The sequence below is a fragment of the Fusarium phalaenopsidis genome, assembly GCF_050370095.1.
Source record: "Fusarium phalaenopsidis strain FUZ10S chromosome Unknown contig_32298, whole genome shotgun sequence".
Taxonomy (NCBI): domain Eukaryota; kingdom Fungi; phylum Ascomycota; class Sordariomycetes; order Hypocreales; family Nectriaceae; genus Fusarium; species Fusarium phalaenopsidis.
In genome coordinates this window covers 633037-654565 of record NW_028145407.1, presented here as the reverse complement: position 1 = coordinate 654565, position 21529 = coordinate 633037, and the positions used below count along the sequence as shown (strand labels likewise).

Here is a 21529-nt window from a genome sequence, read left to right as displayed (position 1 = left end):
GCCGGACCAATTAGGGGACCACCAAGTGAGCCAAAAGGGCTAGCGCCACTGAAGTACATCTCTGATTGGCATGGCGGCGGCAGGGTGCCCGTCGTTTGGGGGGACCTGTTCCAGTGGGCTTACAGCGGACTTACTGGGGTCCTGCAGTGCAAGAGCTGGGTCCCCACTCCCGTCTCCAGGGTCATCAATCAGCGTTGGCGCGCTGGCACCCGCTGGCACTGCCCGTCACTGGCGGCCGGGTACCTCTGGACCAGATTATTGGGGATCCATTGACTCCAGAGATGGAGCGAAAAAGGGTTACCTACTGACACCAGACACTCGAGGCGCTTTCCGTCTCATTGAACCTCCTTCACTTCCACCACAACCGCAAACAACAGGTCGACCTCAAACACACCATCACCACCGTCATCGTCGACGTACTATCACAGTCCCCAGCACGTTTACGCGTTTGGTCGTTTTTTCCTCTTCTGCTCGTCGTTCGGCGCCGCGCTGTCTTTGTTTCTGCCGCCCGCCGATTGGCGAAAACTTCTGACCTATACGTACCCATACCCTTTCTCAGATTCTCGTCACTTTCAACATCCATCCAAATCCCGTAATACTCAGATCACTTGCACTTGCACCCGCTCTCGCCGCGCCCTTTTCACCATCGCGCGCTCATGTCAATCCCTGCTTTTCCCGCCTTCACTTGATCAGCAAAGCTCTTTATCGCGGTAAAGTCACGCACGTCTCGTTTTCACACCTTACTTGACCCCCCTGCCGCCTGGCGCGTGGCACATTCTTACCTTTGGTCTCTCTCATCTCTCACACCCCCAAAAACCTGTCACTCGACCCGCTACTCCAGAGCATTCACCTTTACCTGCACCCACCTACCTACATGTACATGATCCATCACGTCCATCATGGCTGAGATCGGATCTCCCGCGAGGGAACCTTCCACCCGCGGCCGCGGTCGTGGTGGAAGAGGTCGCGGTGGACGAGGCAGAGGTGGTGGCAGAGGAGGCTCTACTGCTGCTGTGTCCAAGGCCGCTGCCACAAAGCCCGGCCGTGGCGGATCACGAAGAGGAAGAGCCAAGAACTTTTCCGACTCGCGTGTCCAAGCTGCCTACGAGCGTCAAAGACACCTCAAGCACACATATTCAGTCATCGCCCAGGCTCTCAGACCCGCCCTGTCTGAATTTGCAGAGCGCGCTATTGAGGAGGCCATCCAACATCCCGAGAAGAGCAAACACTACAGTGCTTTTGCCCCTGCCATGCTTCAGCTGAGGCAGAATCTCGACACCAAACTTGCTGAACACAAGCGACGTCTCGACAAGGACCTCGAGCTTGCCGAGCACCTGTTCAACGCCGACAACTACGTGGCCGAGCAGGAGTTCAAGGTACGTTTTCGCTTCTGCTCCCGGCCTGACGTTGGTCCCCGGCGGAGATTTCCCTGACGATCTTGGCATCCATTGTACTGACCAAACCCCACAGAACGGCTTTGAAGAGATTGAGGAGCAATTCTACGAGGGCACAGAGAACCGCCTACGCATTCTCGACTCTCTTGCTAAGAAGGGTTTGCCTGTTGATGTAAGTCGGAAATTTCCCTTTGTCACCAATTTCATCCCTCCTCTGCCACTCATCACAAGATCCATTCCCACCCGCTGCGGTAATTGGTGGTGCAACTGCTGACACATCTCACTCAAGATTGTCGACGAACAATACGAGTACAAGGTCATCTCGGATGAGCACTTCGACAACGAGTTTGGCATTTATGAGGCCTACAAAGATGGCCATCTCGTCCCCTACCCCTCTCGTGTTGAAGGTACCGAGATGTGGCAAAAGGCACGCGACGCCGAGGCTGCCATCGCCGCCGCCGCCGCCGCCGCTCCTACTAAGGGCCGTGGTCGCCGTGCTATCAACAAACGAAGAGCACAGGAGCAGCCTGAAGGCCAGCCAACTCCCAAGAAGAACACGAGAAGCTCAGCTTCTCCTGCGATTCCCCCTCCAGCACCTGCCAAGGGTCTTCTCGCTTCCGCTGCCGAAGTCGAGGCTACTCCAACAGGCACGCCGCCTGAGTCGGACTCGCCTCCTGCATCCCCTGAGCCTCCTGTGCTCCGAAACGGCATGCCACCTCCCGCCGCCATTGCTACTGCCATTTCCAAGGCCCAGAATGCTACCAAGCTTTCCGCTCGCGAGAAGAGCCCTCCATTGCCCAAGGGTATCGCGGAGACTGATGAGTATGGTTTCCGAATCTACAATCAACGACCATCGATGCGGGAGAAGGGCATTAACAGTCGTATCCTCACTCCCCACCATGACTATTTCGACGATTGGCAGATCGGCTTCAGAGATACTACCAACGATGCCACCAAGGGTCACACTCGTGCCAAGCGCGGCAAGTACCTCGATGGTCCCAACAGCAACGGCTTTCATTTCGACATCTGGTGTGCTGGCTACGACTATTCGGCCTTGACCCCCGAGGACTTTGACCAAGACATGGTCAAGCTATATGGTGTCCATCCCAGATATGGCATCATCTTGCCCAACAGTGTTCATCCCAACATCCCGAAGACGCCATACGTCATGCCTGGCAAGCCTGTTGTCTACATCGCGAACCCTTCTGGCAGAATCTCACATGCCTCTCGCTCTTTCCTCAAGACTGTCAACCATCGCCGCTCTGAGGATGCGCCCTGGCGTACCAAGATTGGAGCCTCAATGAGACGCTTCTGCAAGCTTGAAGAGATTCAGGAGGATGACATTGATGTCGCCGAATACGTCCGTTCTGACGAAGAACTTCGAAGCAAGTCCTTGGGTACTGCCATCAAGGAGTTGGAGGCTAGACCTGTTGTCAGCGAGGTGCCATCTGAGGCAGAAGAGTCCGAGGCGGAGGAGGAGCCTGCTCCTCAACCCGAAGCCGGATTTACCGACCTCTCTGTTCTGACTTATGCCAGCGCTTTCCTGGAAGCTCAGGAATCGAACAAGGCGCCCAAGCCCGCACCCAAGCCCGCTCGTTATGACGCGATCCGTGATGTCTTTACCGACTCGAAGCCTGCCGCTGCTCCTGAGCCTGAACCCAGCTCCAGCACCGGCCTTGACCTCTTGGCTGAGCTGAGCAGTGTCGTGAGCATCTCTAACCAGCCTGCTCCCAGCAGAGAGATGATTCAAGCCCAAGATGACGTCGCGGCTCCCGAGTCTGTCATGGCCTACGAGCCCGCTCCTATCCATGAGCCCGTTCCCATGCATGAGCCTATGGTTATCCAAGACCAACAGCCTTATCCTGATGCCAGTGTCAACGGTACTGCTCCCACACAGGTAGGCCCTCATGCCATGCACGAAGTCGACCCCCGAAGCTCGCTTCCTCGAAGCAATGAACTCCCACCTGTCACCCCAAGCCAGGTTCCCGTGGATCCCCGATACGGTCCCGTCGACGTTCCTCAAGGCTACCTGCACCAACCCCGTGCACAGCCGCCGATGCAACCGGGCGGCCCGGTGCATGGCCATCCTGGGGAAACCATGCCCTATCCCCCCATTCATGAACACGCTGTGCCACAGCATCAGTCAGTGCGACCTTCTGAGTACGCACCTCACCCACCTCCAGGACACCCGGCTCAGGACCAGGGAGCGTACCTTTCGCATAGTGGCTACCCCAATCCATCGAACCCAGACCATCGTGATAGTCACATGGCTGCCGGACGTCCCATCGACCCGGGATACCCTCCTCGCCGCATGAGTGGCTACGCTGCCGAGGCTCCAAGCTACTCTCGCGCGTACTGGTCGCAGCCCCCTCAGGGTCCTCCTCCTGGTCCCTCCGGCGCGCCAGTCCCGCCTGTATCGGCTCCAGGCCCAGGGCCTTCTCATTATCACTCACCCGCTCCTCCTGCAGCTCGAATCCCATTCTCTCACAATGCCAGCGCCGAGCCTCTGCCTCCTCTGCGACCGCCGCGAGGACGTAACCAGTCTATCCAGGATGAGACTCTGCTCGAGCCCAGTCTACGATCTGCTGGCCACGGTAACATGGGGAACTCGTATTACCCTCCGGGTCCTCCTCGCAACTACCATCGAGGCTATCCAGGCCCTGAGCAGCACGCGCCGCTGCAGCCGATCGCGACTGATCGTATTCTGCCAAACCCGCAGACCACGGGGCAGGGATATATCACCTCGCCTCACCAGGGCTTTGCACACCAGGTCCTGTCTCCAACGTATGCGAATCCCCCTCCCATGCCTCCACATATGGCTCAAAGCCCGCAAGACAATTCTCAGGGTCTTCCCAACCCGGTTCATCGTCATCGATCCACCCCTTCCGGGTCATCTGATGCCGGGAACAAGTACCGAAAGCTCCAGCCAGCTCCTGTCCCTGCGCATCGAGCCTGGCCTAACAAGCCTGAGCTCAAGACCATCCCGTACGACCATAAAGAGACAGGACTAGCGGCAGCCCTCCCCAGCTCCGGTCCTACCCAGATCCGAGGCTGGAACGTCAACCAGCCACGCAAGCGAGGTAAGGCGGACAAGAATGAACGTGGAGAGCTAGGCCAAGATCAAGACGCCCGATAGGGTGGTGGCAGCTCTTCCTCAACGCCATCTCAACAAGCTCTACCCACCAAGACTTCCTTCAAGTCTGTCCGGTTTGCCAAGCCACTCATTGGTCTCCCGCCTCTGGCCCCGAAGTCCAAGAACAAAGATACTGCTGCCGAGCCTCAGTCGATTCTCAAAGCTGAAAAGAAGTCTACGAAGAAGCCTGCAAAGAAGACTGCAGAGAAGCCCGCGAAGAAGGCCGTGAAGAAGCCTGTGGACGAGTATATGGAGAAGCCTGTGGACAAACTCGCGGCAAAGCCTGCAGACACCAACGGCTCATTCATCTCCAAGGACAATGTGTTGTCCGGCCCTGAAGACAATCCGAACAAGCGACGCCTGCGACCGAGAAAACGCAAGAATACAGAGACAGAGCCAGTCGAGGCTGACGTTTCACCTGTGGCCAAGAAGCCAAGAACCACGAAGGCCGCCAAGTCCAAGACTACGGAGCAAGCCCCTGCCAGCACTGAAGTTCAGCCCATTGCAAAGAAACCCAGAGCTATCAAGGCGGCGAAGTCCAAGAACGCAGCAACCAAGACCACTGCCTCCTCTCGTGTCACTGACGAACCCCTCGAGGACCAGGAGGCTTCTACTGAGGCTGACCTTCCCAAGGAGGCCCAGGTCACCGGAGATGAGTCGACTGCCGTCAAGGCCAACACCGACGAGGAAGAGTCTTGAACTCAATCTCGAAAAGAAATGGCGATGAATACTATTCATCCTGGCTGAGAGCTACTCTCTTTAATGCCATTGCAGCACAGCTGCTACGATACCCTTGTTTTTTTCATCAACGACGATTCTCAAACTCCAGTACCAGGACGAGAGAGAATCAGAATCAGAACTGGAGGCATGTTCCTCCTTCGTTCGCATCGACGGCGTTAGGCGAACCAACCCCCTGGTCACAGCACACACCAGGGACAGATGATTTGCGTGTTATTCTTGTTTCCGTTTACCATATCCCCCGTCAGCCCCCCCCCCCAACTAATTTGCTCTCGTCGACGCTGGCTTCATTTGGTGGCACACTATAGTGCTGAACGCACCGAGGGAGGTTGAAAGCGGGTACCTGTAGCCCAGCCTGCAGGACTTGCCAACTTCCCCATCGTGTTCTTGTGTAAGAGTTACTTGGTTGCGGAAACAGAGGAAGGCATCAAATGGATGCTTCAGCAAGAGGACAGCCCGAGTGGCGTCCTACAAGCGATATAAAAAGGGGACTCGCATTTGTTTTTTTTCGGAAGGGGGGGATATACCGAGGACGATATACGAAGGTCGTGGAGGGACGCCCGTATATAGCCATAGCCAATCAGCAAAATCGACGTGCATTAACTCACTAGTCTTATCGTGTAACGTGAAGAAGTGTATCACTGAGTCACACGGTTTGATTGTAGCCGTGTAGGCAACAGTAAGGCAGTAGCATTGTGACGAATCACTCCTTTGATAGCTGTGGAACGTGAAACGTACTGGTAGCGTAGTGGTTGGTAGGTGAGCCAGTGGTAGTCTGTTCAAGTTTGATCACAACTCTGATGGTCCAGGAGAGCGATGCGAGCTTTGAATGCCCCTTTTCAAGATTCCATGGGCGTGGTATGTCTTTTGATTTAATGTACAAAAAGGTATCATCTATCCACGACGATCCATCCATCCATCCATCTACTCCCTTGACATGCATCCCAAGCATCAATATCAAGATCAAGTAAATTAGCGCAAAAAAGCAGATCCTTTGCTCATCTTCTTTCCTGATCCCCAGAAATCTACTAGTCTTTGCGACGTGTCAATCCTTCCTCTAACTGGGTCTGTCGGCGAGGCTGATACCTTCCACGACATGTTCCCCGTCGTGGTCTACCATCTCTAGTTTGCCCCCGCATTGCCGGGGTTCGCTGGTGCCTCTTGGGCAGGCTGCTCAGCCGTGGCTGCTGCGGGTTGCGGTGCTGCCTGCTGGGGGACTTGTTGAGGGTCTTGCTGAGGTGGCTGCTGGGGAGCCTGCACAGGGTTGAACTGTTGCGTAGGGTCGGTCATGGCGGCATCCTGCATGGCAAGGCCCATGCCGTTCTGCAGCCCACCGGGGATCATTATGGGATTGTTGTGGTGAGGCAGAGCGCCCATGGCGGTTGGGTCGATGCCCATGGGCAAGGCATCCATGCCTGTGGGAAGCATCATGGGGGCGCCGCCGTTAGGCACCTGGTGGTCGGTGAGGAGTCCGGAGCCGAGGGAGCCCTCGGGGTGCAGAGGGTACATGAGGCCCTCCATGGTATTACCGTCAAAGACGACCATGTTCTGGATGGGCTGCTGCGTCTGGCCGAGCACGTTGATGACATCCTGAGCGAGCTGACCACCGAGAATAGCGGCGACAGGGGAGATCTCGCTGACGAGGTTCTGGAGGAAGCTGCGCAGAAACTCTGGACGGAGGGTCTCGCTGGGGAGGCCGAGGGCCTTGTGCTTTTGAGTGGCAATCTGCGTGAACATCTTAAGGTCATCGCGATTGCTGGGGACGCGGCCGCCCTGGATCTGCATAAACTCCCATAGGGCACGGAGACACGAGAGCGCAGGGGTCACGCTCTTGAGTCGTCGGCGGGACTGGGTGTACTCTTCAGGAAGACCACCAACGTCGCTGGCGAGGAACCATGTGGAATAGAGCTCGCGCTTGGCGACAGACTCGATTGTCTTGGGGCCCTCCTTGCGGGTCTGAACGTCGACGATGGTGCGAGTGCGTGTCTCGGGGCCAGGGATGGTTGGTACGTTTCCGAGATCACGCTGGATGACATAGTCATGCTCGATGAGATCGCTGAAGATGAATCCGTAGAGACCGTGGCAACCAGCGGCGTAGAATGCCTTGCAGTTCAGGCGGGTGGCGGTGTTGATGATGTTGAATGACTCGGGGTCAAGGTCAGTGGCAATAACGATGTCGAAGCCAGCAAAGTAACTGGGTCCCTTTGTCTTGACGCCTTCTGTGTCGACGTGGACACGAACACGAGGGTTGAGCTTCTGGAGGGCGGCACTCGCAGCCTGGGCGCGGTTCTGGCCGATGATGCTGTCATCATCAGAGAGGAAGAACTGGGAGCCGCGATCGGCTTCGGTGACGACGGCACCGTCCAAGAGGGTGAGAGAGCCAATGCCAGCGAGGACAAGGTTCTTTGCGATCTCGTTGGCGAGAGCCTTTATGGTGATGAGGAGAATGTTTGCGCTTTGAATCTTGGCCTGGGCGGCCATGCCCCAGAGGCGGATCTGGCGATCATAGAGAGCAATCTCATCTTAACGTGTTAGAGCTGGCGCATATGTGATTTGCTGGCGCGAGACTTACCAGCGCTGACCATGGCAGGCGGTGCCACAGGGACACCAAAGGCGTGAGGTTGGCCGTTTGGAATGGCCATTCCAGGCTGCATCATGAAGGCTGAGGGGTCTGCTAGAGGCATCTGCATGGCCGCCAACATGGTGGGATCCGCCATGAGTGAGGGATCAGGCATCATGCCGGCCATGACTTCAGGGTTCATTGAGCCGAGGAGATGATCTGGTAGCTGAGGAATGACGTTGCCGTTGCCGTTGAGGTTGGCGCCAGCGTCGACGGGAGGCATCGCAGCGGCCGCGCTGGCATCTGGAAGCTGCTGAACCTGAGGCGCAACCGGAGGCTGGCCTTGGTTCTGGTTTGAGGCGTCCATCGGAAGAGACTCTGCGCGGAGGGGGAGAGGACAAGAGAGTGAGATTGATGAGTAGACGGATGTAGAGGATGCCCTTGTCGTTGTCTGCGATGTTGGCGCAAGGCTGCGAGGCTACCGAGCAAAGTCGCAAGAGGTTGTTATTGATGAGATGAGGCGAAACGCGCGTGACAAGGAATGCCCAGCCCGCTGGGTTATAAGCAGCTCTCGCAATCAGCCCAAGACCTAGACCCTCATGCGCCGTTTATTGCTGAGGAGAAAGCAGGTATCCGAGATTGCAGGCGTAAACGAGGTGCGCCTCTTGGTGTTTGTTTGCTTGCTTGTGGACGTGACCTTTTTTTTGTGATATCATATATCGAATCTCGGACGATGGTAGGTGCCTTTCAAGGTCGCAAGCTGGGAGTGAAGTTTACTGAGCTGGCCGTTGAGGATGCGCTTCTGATTGGTCGAAGGAAATTGTTAGTGGGATCGCCTGTACGGCTGCGTGTGGGGGGGGGACAAACGCGCCCTGGGGAACGGGCCAAGGGGGATACATGAGAATTGGGTTGAACAGAGAAAGTTGGATGTGGATATGGGTGTATTCTATAGGTTGAATCTCATATGGCACTCACGGCTACTTGCAGTCTGTTCTCACAGTGTTCTCAGCTGGCGGTGATTTGCTTACAGCTCGGATGATGAAGCGGTTAGGTACCGGGGAGAGGGAACCAGCATGACGGTACCTGGTAGTCCAGTCACGTGTGACAAGCGCGGATGCACCTCTCAACCTATGGATTCGCAGACGAGGTTGGTTGTAAACCAAGACCGAGACAAGCAAACACAGGCTCCTAGCTAATGAATGAGCTGAGCTGTGCTGGAACGGGACGGCTTGCTGCACTGCTTCTATAATAAGACACTGGAAGAGCAAGACTTGGCGAACGAGAGCAACGGGTTGTGCCATGCACGGAGTCTTGCACAGCGCATATCGGGTGTTCCAAAGGACCGGTCCAGTCCAGTCCAGTCTAGACGTTGCACGCCATTCGGCTGAGTGAGAAGATATCTACACACCGCGAGAGTGACAGGGTCTTTGGCATCTGTGTTTGAGCCAAGTAAGAGGAGTAAGGGTCGTAATGGAAAGGAGAAGACCTATTCTCACACACACACAAACACGCATGCCTGCTCATCTTGCTGACAGCCATTCCCTGCACGAGTGGCTCTCAACGCCTTGTCCCCCTAAGAAGCCACCAACATTGGGGCACATATAGGGCCTCCCTCGCTGTGGCTTTACCGCCTTTATCCGCAGGCAACCCCTCCATTATCTTCTCGACCACGGTCCATTTCGTCCATGCTGCTTTTCAATCTCATCCATCTACCTACCTACCTAGGCTACGACCTTGAACATATCAGTTGAAGCAACTCGTTCGAATCTATCGTCTCGATACCCGTCCGCTTGCGCTTCCTGTATAGATCTTGATCGCTGTACATACCTTACTCTTGGTACCCATCTACCTACCCTCTCGCCGCCCTTGGCCAGAGATCCCTCTCGTCTTTTGGGCGTCGCTTCTCTTCTCTTCTGATGGTGAGCCTGCCCACCCGCTTGCCGCCCTCTCCGCTCGCCCACCCCCGCCTTGTTGGAGACCCTACTCTGTAGGGGAAAGGCTGCCGTCACTATGATGCCCCCCCTCCAGGCTCATGTGTGCTGTGCCGCCTGACCTTCTTGGCCGGGGCAAGGACTGAGGCAAAATGTGGACTCCAAAATCCCACCATGTCATGTCCTGGGCGAGCGAAATAAAAGAGACTTGGGGACAGTCGGGCACAAAGCCAAAAAAAAAAAAGACACAAAAAAAAGAGAGGCGAAGCTGTAACTCACACAAAACCCACAGTCGAGTCATTTGCACCACAGGCTGCTCCCCAAACCGTCGTCACTTCTCCGAGAATCAACTGAGGATCCCGACGCCTGGCCGTGACTCGAGACCTCCACCGACCAGGCACCAGATCGAGCGCTCCGTCGTTCACGTGGTAGAGCATAGGTTCCCTGTTCTGTTCTGTCCTGTAGAACTCTAGCCTCGTGCTACCGTCTGTAACAGCACAGTACTGTGCAAGGCGATACAGTACATTACATTACATTACCACAGGCCTCGCCCGCCGTTAACTTATCCACATTTCATTTGCCGAACCACCATCGTCGACCGCTCCCCCACGTCATAGCCGCTCGCCGAACGACTGAACCTCCCCTCCTCATCCGTTGCAGTGACAAGTCACCATGTCTTCGCGGTCGGGATCAAATTCCCACCGTCGCCATTCCCGAGAGCCTCACGATGACTTTCCGCCGCTGCCTCGACTGCCCTCTCTGCGAGCATTAGCCCGAGACCGAGACAGTCCCTCGCCGAGTTCGTCCAGCCGCCCTCAGTCCCGACATTGGTCAACCGCATCGCGCCGCGCCGAGCGCATCCGAAACCTCGAGAACCGCACTCCGTCTGCGGGCTTTGACGACTTTGAACGTCCCATGGACGACGGCTGGCCGACATCTCGCCGCATCCGGATCGCCGCACCCGAGAGCAGCCGTCCCACCAATCTTGAAGACCTGGATCGTCACCTCGAGGAGGCCAACTCGCACCTGCGCGCCCTGCTGGACCTACAAAACCACCCCAGCCTCACCCCTCCGCTTTTGCCCTCCAACTACTCCCCGACCCTCCGCCCCCAGGACCTCCCCGACTCGAACCGACGACACAAGCGCCGGAAGCTGGATTCGGACCGCCTCACGCCCGCCTTCAAGGGCTTTCGCTATGGGAAGTACGGCCAGGTCGAGCCTGGCCAGCTCCAGATGGAGATTGTCAGTTGTGACGGGGGAATGTTCTCCAACGAATCGTCGTATGCCGCCGAGAACATTCTCAAGGACGACACCTCGGTGTACTGCACAAAGGGCAACAGGTGCAATATAGTGCTGCGACATCAGGGTGCTACCGTCTTCACTCTGCGGGAGTTGGTCATCAAGGCGCCAGCGTCTATGAACTATTCACATCCGTATGTTCCTTTAGTCTTTGGCCATCCGTGGACATGGCAGTTTGGCTGACTATCTGAACAGTGTGAGAGAGGGAATGGTCTTTGTGGCCATGGACCAGGACGACATGCTGAGTAGAACAGCACATTATCAGATTCAATACATGCCGCCACGAGCAGGTGAAGAGTCGGGCTCCGGGGAGGGGGATTTCAGGGCTCTACAACCCATCCCGACCGAGACCATCTCTATCCAGCATCATGACAACGGTACCACGACCACAAGATACCGACCAGCATACTATCGTGGCAACAGCGACGACTATGAGCCCCGCCACCCTCAGATGCCGCGAGAATTTCTCTGGGATCTTCCCAACTTTCGTGTGACAGCAGAGTATAGCGACGACGAGGAGGACGAGTACGACGGGCGCCGTTTCCTCCGCCGCGCACCCAACCGCATAGGATCCCTTCCATTCGAGACCCTCGACTCGGAATCCGACGACGGTGCAGAAATCTTCGACCCGGAGTACCTCGACGATCACCACCCCTCTCACTGGCGGCTTTACAGCAGTGCAGCTAACACCAGCGGATCCGGCTTCCCGCCCTCATCCCGCCGCCGGGAGCGCGAACGTGAGCGTGAGCGGGAACGCGACCGCTCTTCCAACAGCATGTCTCTGACCGAGGCCTGGGAAGCTCACAACTCGGCTACGCAAGAGGCTGTCCGCGCCGTGGGCGGTGGTGGTCTCCTCTCGCCGCACGCCCGCTTCTTCATCGAGGAGAAGAAGAGCAAGTGCACCATCCGCTTCGACCCCCCCGTCTCGGGCCGCTTCATCCTCCTCAAGATGTGGAGCTCCCACCACGACCCCGCCAGCAATATCGACATCCAGTCCATCATTGCTCGGGGTTATGCTGGCCCGCGCTACTTCCCCTCTGTCCAGCTACGTTGATGGCGCCCCGCACGCGAGGAGAGAGATGCGGGATGTGCGTGCCTGAGTACGGCTGAATCATATGTGTACCGTGTTTGTAGGAATGACGATGAAAGCATATGACACGAGGATGAACGGTTGTCTCTGATGGGATGAGCGTGATCAGCTAATTGCCATCAGCTCCCACCTTTGGCTGAACATGGGCTGAGAAAGCTCCATCCAATGAAGCCGACATATTTTGCATTTTCCATCTGGGTTACAGCACTTGGGAGCAAACGAAATGAGACATGCATCATCTCGAAGGAATGGAACCCGCCGTCTGGCTGACGGCGTGGCTATGGATCGCGTATAGAGGAGTTCCGGATATGATTTAGCAAGGCATTGGAATGGGACTCAAGCTATGAGACATTCGCACAATACCATTATCAATTGTCAGTTAGAGAGCCAAGCTCAGCATTCACCGTGCAAGAACAATTGTCTGATTCACTCCATCTCCATTTACTGCCATCATAGTGTATGCTGTCCCAATTAAGAAGCCCATGCGCCAAGCTAATGATACAAAGCCGAAATCCTCAAACTCCAATTGAAAGAGACTTCCATCCCAGAACCACCACCCGAGCTTCTCAACCCTCGGATCATGTTCCCCTATCGTTCCTCTTCACTCAGGCGCCACTTGTAGCGCTGGTTCGGCGAGAGTCCATGCCGAAGTCAGTTGGGAGATCCAGAATAGCCCCAAGGAAAGTCAGGAAGATTCCAATGAAGCTGTATCCTAGTTAGCGAGTTCTGGCAGGACCGAGTGTACAATACTTACAGAGTGAGGTGAGCGAGGACAAGTGCTGCCTGGCCGATTGCGTAGTTGCTCTTGCAGACAAGCGAGAAGGCTCCATCGTTGCGGTACCAGCCGAAGACGAAGATAGGAGCAAAGGCGAGAACAATTAGGGCGATGACCCGGAGAATGTACCGGGGGAGGCGGCTGCCGAAACTTCTGCCTCGGGCAAAGACGAAGAAGAGGAGAATAGCGGTGGCAATCCAGGAGATGAAGGCAATAGTCGAGAGAAAGAAGAAGGGCAGCCACGCAGGGTCGTTGGGGTCGAGCCGGAAAAGCTGAACGGAGTTTTGGATGTCACGGTCATTTGGGAAGCGTGCGTTGGCCCGGTCAAAAGGCATCCTTCGGTAGTCGTCATCGTCGTCGCGACGGACGAGGCCTCGGCCGTCACGGGGGACGGCAATAACACGCGATGATGCATCCGGCAGAGCAGACTCTTGCATCTGAGGCCAGTCTCCACCAGCAGTGATGGCGGCGAGGATGAAGGTGACGAAACTGCCAATGCTGAAGATGATGAGCAACGCCTTGAGGATGAGACGAATGAAGCGTTGGCTGGGGATATTGGGATCAGGGTGCTGCATCTTTGCTGAGGGAACTCTGGAGATCAGGGCTAAGTGCTAGCAAGGGGCAGATTTGGGAAGGTGAAAGCGATACTGCGGATGGTGGTTTGGAGTTTGGATATCAAGACAAGATAAGCTGATGGTGCTGGGTTGAATCTGATGGACGGCAGCCAAAAAGATGAAGATGAAGATGGATGATGGAAGAGAAGAGAGAAGAGGCGAGAGTGTGAGAGAAGAGCTTTTGTCTACTCATGGCGAGCCGAGCACCTTCCCATCCATCATCTCGAGTCCAGCTTTGGAAGTTGCAACACATATGTGAGGTGTAAGTGGAAGGATGACTTGAGGGGATCAGTTGTTACGGCCATCGTGCCTTCTTGAGTTTGCAGGAGCTCAGCACTACCTGCGAACAGCAAACCAGGCCTGTGGCTAGAAGTGTTAGAGATGGATGGTGATGCGATGCAGTTGGAGATATGCCTCTTTTGGCAAGTGGTGATGTCCTCCCAGCGAGTTGAGAAACTGGAGCTTGGTCTGAATATGCTCTGCCTCTTGCGAGCCATCGTTCGCAGAAATTCCCACCCGTCGTCACTGGAAGACAGCCCGGATGGCCTGGCAATTCCTCCTGTACCTGCCTTGCTACCTCCCGTCGTTGAATCGGTTCACCGTCTGAAGGCACCTGCCTCTGATGGCGGGAGGGGAAGGAACGCCCGCTCCAGCCACGACCGCATGTTCTTGCCCCCTGCGCAATGGACTTGGATCTACGAAGGAAGTCACAGAGATGACGTTGCTGCCAGTACCTACTTACCTACGTGATCAACACAAATGGAGAGATATAGGGCACCAGTTCGTGGCCGATCCAAGGACGCCAAGGCTTCAGGCCGGTGTAACTGATAGAGCTGGAATTCGGGGCAGAGATAGTCCTTCTCCATAGGTGAGAGCTCGTGTGGTTTATGCTCGACGCTTGGCATCTGAGCTTGACGATGAGTGAGCAGATCAGTCCGGCCAAGAAGTGGATGTCGGAGAGTTTCGTCTTGGGAGCCTAGACCCTGAACAAGTTCTGATACTCCTGGTGCCTGTAAACTCCACACCAAGGACGGACCATTCACCGTCTTGCCATGATGGAGAGCTTCCTGACGCCACGGGCAGTTAAAGATCAGCCACCGGAGCACGGGACGAGGCATTGAGGAGTCGCTGGATCGTGGCGGCACGGTTCGTCAACGGGATCAAGTCTGTTGCTGCTTGGTGGGAGGGACTAGGGGGGCCTGGACTCGCTCAACAGACTTTTGCGAGGCACGAGGCTGAAGAATGGATGCACAACAAAGCCTGAAACTCAGTTGACGTTGACCAAATCCTTCCCGGAGGATGCATCGGCTGCAGGTTCCCGTGGTACAGGGGGAGGTTGAGTTCGACCACGCGAGAGTGAAGAAAGATGAGGGTCCAGTCTAGCAAAAGCAACGAGTAAGCATGCACAAGCTATGTAATTCTGCATGAATTAAGTCAGTTGTGCATTGTTGATCCTCCCGTATTGCTTATTTGACGAGATGAATTTCAATTTCAGGGACCCAGCCAGCAAAGGGATGCGAATGGATATTATTGATTCGAGCGCCAATAGTTGCTGTGCTGTGCTGTGCTTTGATGCAGCGACTATTGCTTCTTCCAGGGAATGAAGAAATCAATGAATGACTTCTAGGGCGATGTCCGCCTACGGTCCGCCGGCCCCAGCGCCAGCTGAGGCCCGAGAGACAGACAGAAACATCCATGGAGTGGCGCGCGTCGACATTCCTCAGCAGCCAAGGATCTGCACCCTTGGCGTACCCAAGCTTGGCTGGCTTAGGTAGGTAGCTTAGTTGTGAGACAATTCGAGACGACATTTTGCCCGCGTCTTTTCCGGAAAAGGCCTCGATTCAAGGTGATAGATGACATCGCAGGTATGTACCTTGTATATGGATTCTCTCGAATGGCTCGTCCTCGTGGGAGCTATCCTGCCGGTAGCTGTAGGAATTGCCTGATGTGTACGTCCGTCGTCGCCACCAAGACCACTACAACACTACCTTGCACCTACAGACCAAAAGGACCCCTCCCCGGGCCCATCAAACCCATACCCGTCCATCCGCTTGAGAGCTGCTGCGCCTGTAGTTGGCTCTGTCTACTGTGCTGCACCTAGTTTTGCTCGCTTGCCCAACCGGACTTGGCCACGCGCAGAAACACTCGACGCCGGCTGTGTTTACCTACCTCCAATACCTGCCATACTTATCTAGGGTCCTCTCCACCAAATCCTGCTCTCCCTCATCCATCGCCAACCTCCTCGTCCCTCTCGCCAGTTGCGTCTGTCTCGCTGCCTGTCTCTCCGCCTTTTCTACACGAAACAATCGACAAGAACCCACAAGTAATCATCCCAAGACAGCTGCCGTCGCTGCTAGCGTCACTTCCACGCCTGTCTCACTGGCTCCGTTTCGCTGGACCCCTGCTCCCGTCAAATCTCCCTACACGCTATTCCGTGAAACCCCCCTTGGAGCCGAAACCTTAGCACATCATGCTACCTCCGGATGGGCTCCAGGGGCTCAACGATCAAGCCTGCTTCGACCAGGGCGAACTTCCTGTCGATTGCCGTTCTCAGTCAGATGCCCCGAATCCCCCGAACGCCCCTGCAACTCCTGTGTCCAAAGTCCGTGCCTCGACCGCGAGGAGACGTCTTGCTCTGACATCCAAACCCGTCAACACGCACCTAACGGAAACAATACCTCGCCGTCTCTCCACTGCCGTTCCCGAGTGTTCGTCGTCAGCGCCTCTATCAACGCCTTCAACGTTTTCAGCACCTCCAACGCCTTCAACGTCGCTACCGGCTCCCCTGCCCTCTCCTCCTCTACCTTCTCCTCCACTCGCTCCTCCTGTGGCCGCCCATCATCCCCCTAGCTCTGTCCGAAGACCCGATCCCGGACTCCATGTAGAACCTACCTCCCCGAGGCTTCACTCCCCTTTGCGTCACTCCGTGACCTTCTCCAACGACATCGACCTCGCGCCTGAATCACAGTTTCAGAGCCCTCCCGCCGGGCACGTTCGGCCCCAATTCTTCGACATGGCTTTCACCGGTGATAAGAGGGCCACTGCCCCCAGGCCCAGGGCCAGTCTACCTGCTGTTGTAGAGGAAGCCCCTCGAAATCGATTTCCGTCTTGGTTTTCTCGCGCCAGTGTTCCTGCTCCCAACGCACCAGCATCCCCATCGACCCCAGCGGTTCCCGAAGCTCGACCACGCAGTGGCTCGTCGGCGTCCAAGATTGCGGCTGCAGCTGCGCTGTCTCGATTCAACATCTTTGGCTCCATATCCACTCCTTCTACTCCTACCTCTCCCACCTACGGCGACGAGCTGATGAATCTCGACATTGAAAAGGGACTCTTTCCCAATGGAGCTCCTGTCGAAGGAAGTACATTTTCGCCATCCTCATTTAAGAACCTCCAGATGAATGCCACCGGACTGTTGAGCAAGTTCCAGGTGGCCTATCAACAACGCACAACCGAAGTCCAGGAGCTCAAGGCTGAGCGTGAGACGGAAGTATCCACCATGAACGACGCTGGGGAAAAGATTCGACAGCTTGAGAAGAAGCTCGATGACCAGGCCCGGCAAGCTGCAGAGCGTGATGCTTTTATCGAGTATCTGCTCAACCAGCTTGCTGAGCAAAAAGACCGCGCGGATCTTGAGGCTGAGGCAAATCGCGAAAAAGAGTTGGCACCCTCTGGGGCTTCCACCATTTCCGAGGACCTGGGTATCGACGAGGATCGTCAAAGACGCTGGCGAAAGAGCACTTCGACCTCTTCCGACGATGGTAGCGTGGATGAAGCGAGTGTCTTTTCTCGATCCCGGAGCCCGACCATCTCTACCAGCATCATGTCAGCAGACATCAGCCCGGTCACCACCCCCATAATTCAGTATAAGCCAGTCATTGTTGAGCCTCCACGGGCCAACCGCAACAGCAGCGCTCAGATGAACCCTATTCAGAAGCTCTTCAAGGGGATCACCAGTGAAGCGCCCAAAAATACAGTCCTTGAGACTTGTCGCAATTGCCAAGGGCAGGAGGCCAGTATTGCTTGGGATACAGTCAATCTTCTCAAGGATGAAAACAAGGGGCTCAAGCAAAGAGTCGAAGAGCTTGAGACAGCTGTTGAGGGCGCACTAGATGTCGTCAATGGCTTGGTGCTGTGATGCCAGCCCCTGAGCTGCTGTCAAACCACTGTAACCTGAGATGAGACCCTTGACGGGTGCTCAATGGCGTTGTCACACGGCAACATGGCGTTCAAAATGCATCATGTCATGGCGGTGATTGTGAAACGAACCTTGTTATTTCTTTTGTTTATTGGTGTTTCTGAGGGGCTAAGAACAAAGCTGAACTGGGTACACGGCGGCGTTTCAGGGCATTTGATACCATTCTGCACAGGTTGGAGGACCATTTTTACTCTCGTTATAGCATAGAGACGGGTCAGTCTCTCATGATACCTCTACCATTACTTATCCTGTTAGATGCAAAGACAATCTGGATACATTGACACTATCTTGGTGTCTGAACTTGGAGTAACTGAATGTCTTGGTCTGTCTTGGTGAAATGAATAAGTGAACGGCTGGCTGAGAACTGAGTGAGAAACCTTGAAGCGGGGATGACGAATCGACCCTTCCTCCTGGCGTAGAGGCCATACGTTCCACAGGACTCGGTTTGCCATATGTGTTGCGTAGTTGTTGTGTGTCAACGCTATATGGATGCGTCAATACCTCGGCATGCCCGTGAGGTCCTCCTCCTCCAAGAAGTATAACCAACTCACGTGTGGTACGGATTAGATCAAGATTTCTTTTCATTTCCTGGTTCCGGCGTCTGATCGAACACTCTTCTCGCTGGACGAGATATATGTACAAAACCTCTAACATCCCTCGCGATGCATGCATGCCATCTTTGCCCCCTCTTGGTGTCCCGTACACGCCCGCTCTAGTGGTGCTCCTCGCCATGGTGGTGCTCGTCCTCGAGGAAGAAATGCTCGTATCCGCAGTAGGCAACGAAGGCGACGGTCGCGATACCGAGGCCGGGGAAGCCGTTCTTGAAGCGGTTCCAGCGGGTGTAGCTGCCCTGGTATCGCCAAGCTTCGCTGTAGGAGAGGGAATAGTCAGTATGGAGATCTCCATGGCCAACATAGGAGGTCTAGGGGGCACTGACTTGCGCTCCCAGGGGTCGTATCGAGGTTGACCGGTGGATTCTTGGAAGGCCCGCATGTTGAAGCCGGTGATGTTGGGCTTGGGCCCGCGCGAGGCGGCTCGTAGCACTCTGCACAGCGGACGGTCAGATATTCCAGTTGAATCATGTCAATTGACGAGGCCAATTGATAGGGTGGCGTGCGCGTCGTACCTCGTGGCAAGCATCGTGGGCTGAGGGAGAGAGATTCTGGGGGTGCAAGTTGAATCTGACGACAGGCAAATGATGGGCGAATGGAGAGCGAGCCAATTCGTCCTTACGGGCTAGAGTGATGGGCTGCCCGTCAACTGCAACTGGGGCTCTTTCCTTCAGAGGCCCGGGCAGGTCCAGGCTCCGGAGCGGAACAAAGTACCCCGATCCTTCCGATGGCTCGTGCACGGACCACGCTCTGGGCTCGCTTCCAGTCTCCTCACCTACCTATCGACCTCTGTGCTGTGCCCTCGAAAGAGTCTCGTGCTGTTGGGGCAGAACAGAGCATATCATCATCATCGGTCCATTGCTTCACCCGTTAATCCCCCCTCTCTCGACCAACGTATCTACTATTCACAGAAAAATCCAACCAAAAATCCACCAAAAAACATATTCGGGATATCTGTCGTCAGACGCCGAACAGCAAACCCCGCGCGTATATCTATCGTCACTTTCCCTCCACCCACTCTCCACCATCCGACGTGGACTTGAGATCGATCAGCCGCCCACGCCGCTCCCGCACCGCAGTGCTTGACACCGTCCGTCCCCGTCGCAAGGCCTCGATCTGGCTTGTGCCGGTATCGCACAGATCGTCCGATCCACCTTTGTCACCTCAATGTTCAGCGATCGCGGCCGTCGAGGTAACACGTATCCCAGGAAGTCGTCGCGTTAGAAACCGTTGCAAGGGCAAGGCTAGGATCAATCCCAAGGTCAGGGACCGCCGACACCTGCAACATCTCAACCGCTATCGTGGAGGCAACCGCCACCAGGATTTGGACCACCACCGGGATTTGGACCACCACCGAGAGCAGGGCCGCAGCCTCAACTCCAAGGACTTAACCCAGCGGCAGGACATTTTTCGCCGCACCAGTCTGCTCGCAACGGCCAGTCGTCGCGCCTGCAACCGCAAGCAGCCCTCAACCCGTCGGTAGGAGCCTTTCGCCCGCAACGACCAAGCGATCTCGCCCGTCCTTTCTTCCCAGAGGCGCACAAGACCAATAACCGACCCGCTCCTTTCAACCTGAGAAGCCCTATCCGCGCTCCCATGCCGCCGCCGCAACTCCGGGGCTTCAGCGGCGGGCCCGCCGGTGCAGCGCCCTATCATCAGGGTGGTTTCCCTTCACATGGTCAACCACAAGGCGGCCACCTGGGCGCCAACCAGTACCTGAACGCCAATGCGCAGCTCGGACCTTTCTCTGCTGCCAACAACAATGCCTTTACTGCTGGCCTGAACGGCCAAGGGTTCGCCGACACAGGGTTCGGCAGCCAAAGCGCAAGGATGGGCTTCCACGGCCCAGCTGGCCTACAACAGCCGCAGCATGGAGGACAGGTTCACCAGAACGTCTTGATGGAGCACCCGGGCATCAGGTCGCACCCTAACAAGGGCAGGATAAGAGAGGTGTGGAAACACAATCTACACGAGGAGATGGCTGTGTTGAGAGAACTGGTGGACAAATACCCCTACATTGCGATGGTGAGGCTCAGGCAGCTGGCGACATCTACGGGAACTTGCTAATGATCTCCAAAGGATACCGAATTCCCCGGTGTTGTTGCAAGACCCATGGGAGGGTTCCGGGGGAAGAGCGACTACCACTACCAATGTCTGCGAACCAACGTCGATATGCTCAAGGTTATCCAAATAGGCCTCACCTTCTTCAACGAGGACGGCGAAACCCCACCGGCACGGCCATCAACAAACGACTCCGATTTCGGCTTGGCTGCTCGAAGAGCAGCAAGCAACGCCCCCTTCCCCTGCTCCTGGCAGTTCAACTTCAAGTTTTCCCTCAAGGATGACATGTATAACGAGAAGTCGATCGAATCACTCCAACAGGCGGGTATCGACTTCAGCTTGCTTGAACGCGACGGCATCGATCCCCACGAATTTGCCTCCCTCCTTATCCCCTCGGGTCTAGTGTGCTTCGACAATGTGCGATGGATCTCTTTCCACGGCGGTTACGATTTTGGCTACCTCACCAAGCTTCTTATCTGCACGCCCCTGCCTAACGACGAGGTCGATTTCGATACCAAGATGAAGCTCTACTTCCCGACAACATATGACGTGAAGCATCTCATGAAGTATGCCATCAAGCTCCATAACTCTGGACTCCTCACACCAAGCGACCCCAGTAGTGCTGAGATCCTGCAAAAGTTTGAGCACAAGTCCGGCCTCGAGAACATTGCCGAAACCCTCAAGATTAAGCGCATTGGCTCGGCACACCAGGCAGGCTCCGACTCCCTCCTCACCGGCAAGGTCTTTTTCCAGATGCGCGACAAGATCTTTAGTAGCGAGATTCCAGATGAACACGTCGGCAAGGTCTGGGGACTGGGCTTCCCGGACTCAAGCGTCATCATGTCTATGATGAACCAGCAGAACGCTGGCAACGACGGTGCGAATAATGGCAACGGCCAGACCGGAGGGCCAAGCACGCCCAACACTACAAGTGCTGGGCTTGCTACTACTCCTGGGCCCCAGGGCCACAACACTAACGGCATCACCAACACGGGGCCTATGACCCCTGGCGGTGGCGGTGGTGTGTTTGGCAGCTTTGCCTTTGGCGGAAACCGATGAGGGATAGATGCTTGCGGGAGCCTCTCCCCAGGCTAGGAAACATGTTAATATTCTCAAAGCTGCTCCGTC

At 55.9% G+C, this 21529-nt stretch overlaps 7 protein-coding genes across 7 annotated transcripts; 4 read left to right on the top strand and 3 right to left on the bottom strand.

Moving 5' to 3' along the window:
• Positions 1-899: 899 nt before the first annotated feature.
• Positions 900-5226, top strand: LRP88_06792 (uncharacterized protein; the record flags this gene model as incomplete). The annotated part of the gene is made up of 5 exons (XM_083243329.1): positions 900-1376; positions 1471-1566; positions 1684-4474; positions 4568-4752; positions 4843-5226. 5 exons carry the CDS (start codon positions 900-902, stop codon positions 5224-5226), a joined length of 3933 nt encoding a protein of 1310 aa, XP_083100553.1.
• A 1161-nt stretch (positions 5227-6387) lies between these two features.
• LRP88_06791 (E1 ubiquitin-activating protein AOS1) lies at positions 6388-8192 on the bottom strand (the record flags this gene model as incomplete). Its single annotated transcript, XM_083243328.1, has 2 exons — positions 6388-7787; positions 7838-8192. The coding sequence occupies 2 exons, from the start codon at positions 8190-8192 to the stop codon at positions 6388-6390; spliced, it is 1755 nt and encodes a 584-aa protein (XP_083100552.1).
• Positions 8193-10428: 2236 nt separating this feature from the next.
• LRP88_06790 (uncharacterized protein) lies at positions 10429-12109 on the top strand (the record flags this gene model as incomplete). Its single annotated transcript, XM_083243327.1, has 2 exons — positions 10429-11189; positions 11251-12109. The coding sequence occupies 2 exons, from the start codon at positions 10429-10431 to the stop codon at positions 12107-12109; spliced, it is 1620 nt and encodes a 539-aa protein (XP_083100551.1).
• A 641-nt stretch (positions 12110-12750) lies between these two features.
• Positions 12751-13495, bottom strand: LRP88_06789 (uncharacterized protein; the record flags this gene model as incomplete). The annotated part of the gene is made up of 2 exons (XM_083243326.1): positions 12751-12850; positions 12900-13495. 2 exons carry the CDS (start codon positions 13493-13495, stop codon positions 12751-12753), a joined length of 696 nt encoding a protein of 231 aa, XP_083100550.1.
• Positions 13496-16004: 2509 nt separating this feature from the next.
• On the top strand, positions 16005-17669 carry LRP88_06788 (uncharacterized protein; the record flags this gene model as incomplete). Its single annotated transcript, XM_083243325.1, has 1 exon — positions 16005-17669. The coding sequence occupies one exon, from the start codon at positions 16005-16007 to the stop codon at positions 17667-17669; it is 1665 nt and encodes a 554-aa protein (XP_083100549.1).
• A 772-nt stretch (positions 17670-18441) lies between these two features.
• Positions 18442-18869, bottom strand: LRP88_06787 (NADH-ubiquinone oxidoreductase B12 subunit family-domain-containing protein; the record flags this gene model as incomplete). Its single annotated transcript, XM_083243324.1, has 3 exons — positions 18442-18598; positions 18667-18774; positions 18856-18869. The coding sequence occupies 3 exons, from the start codon at positions 18867-18869 to the stop codon at positions 18442-18444; spliced, it is 279 nt and encodes a 92-aa protein (XP_083100548.1).
• Positions 18870-19936: 1067 nt separating this feature from the next.
• LRP88_06786 (CCR4-NOT core DEDD family RNase subunit POP2) lies at positions 19937-21460 on the top strand (the record flags this gene model as incomplete). Its single annotated transcript, XM_083243323.1, has 2 exons — positions 19937-20365; positions 20420-21460. The coding sequence occupies 2 exons, from the start codon at positions 19937-19939 to the stop codon at positions 21458-21460; spliced, it is 1470 nt and encodes a 489-aa protein (XP_083100547.1).
• Positions 21461-21529: the final 69 nt, after the last annotated feature.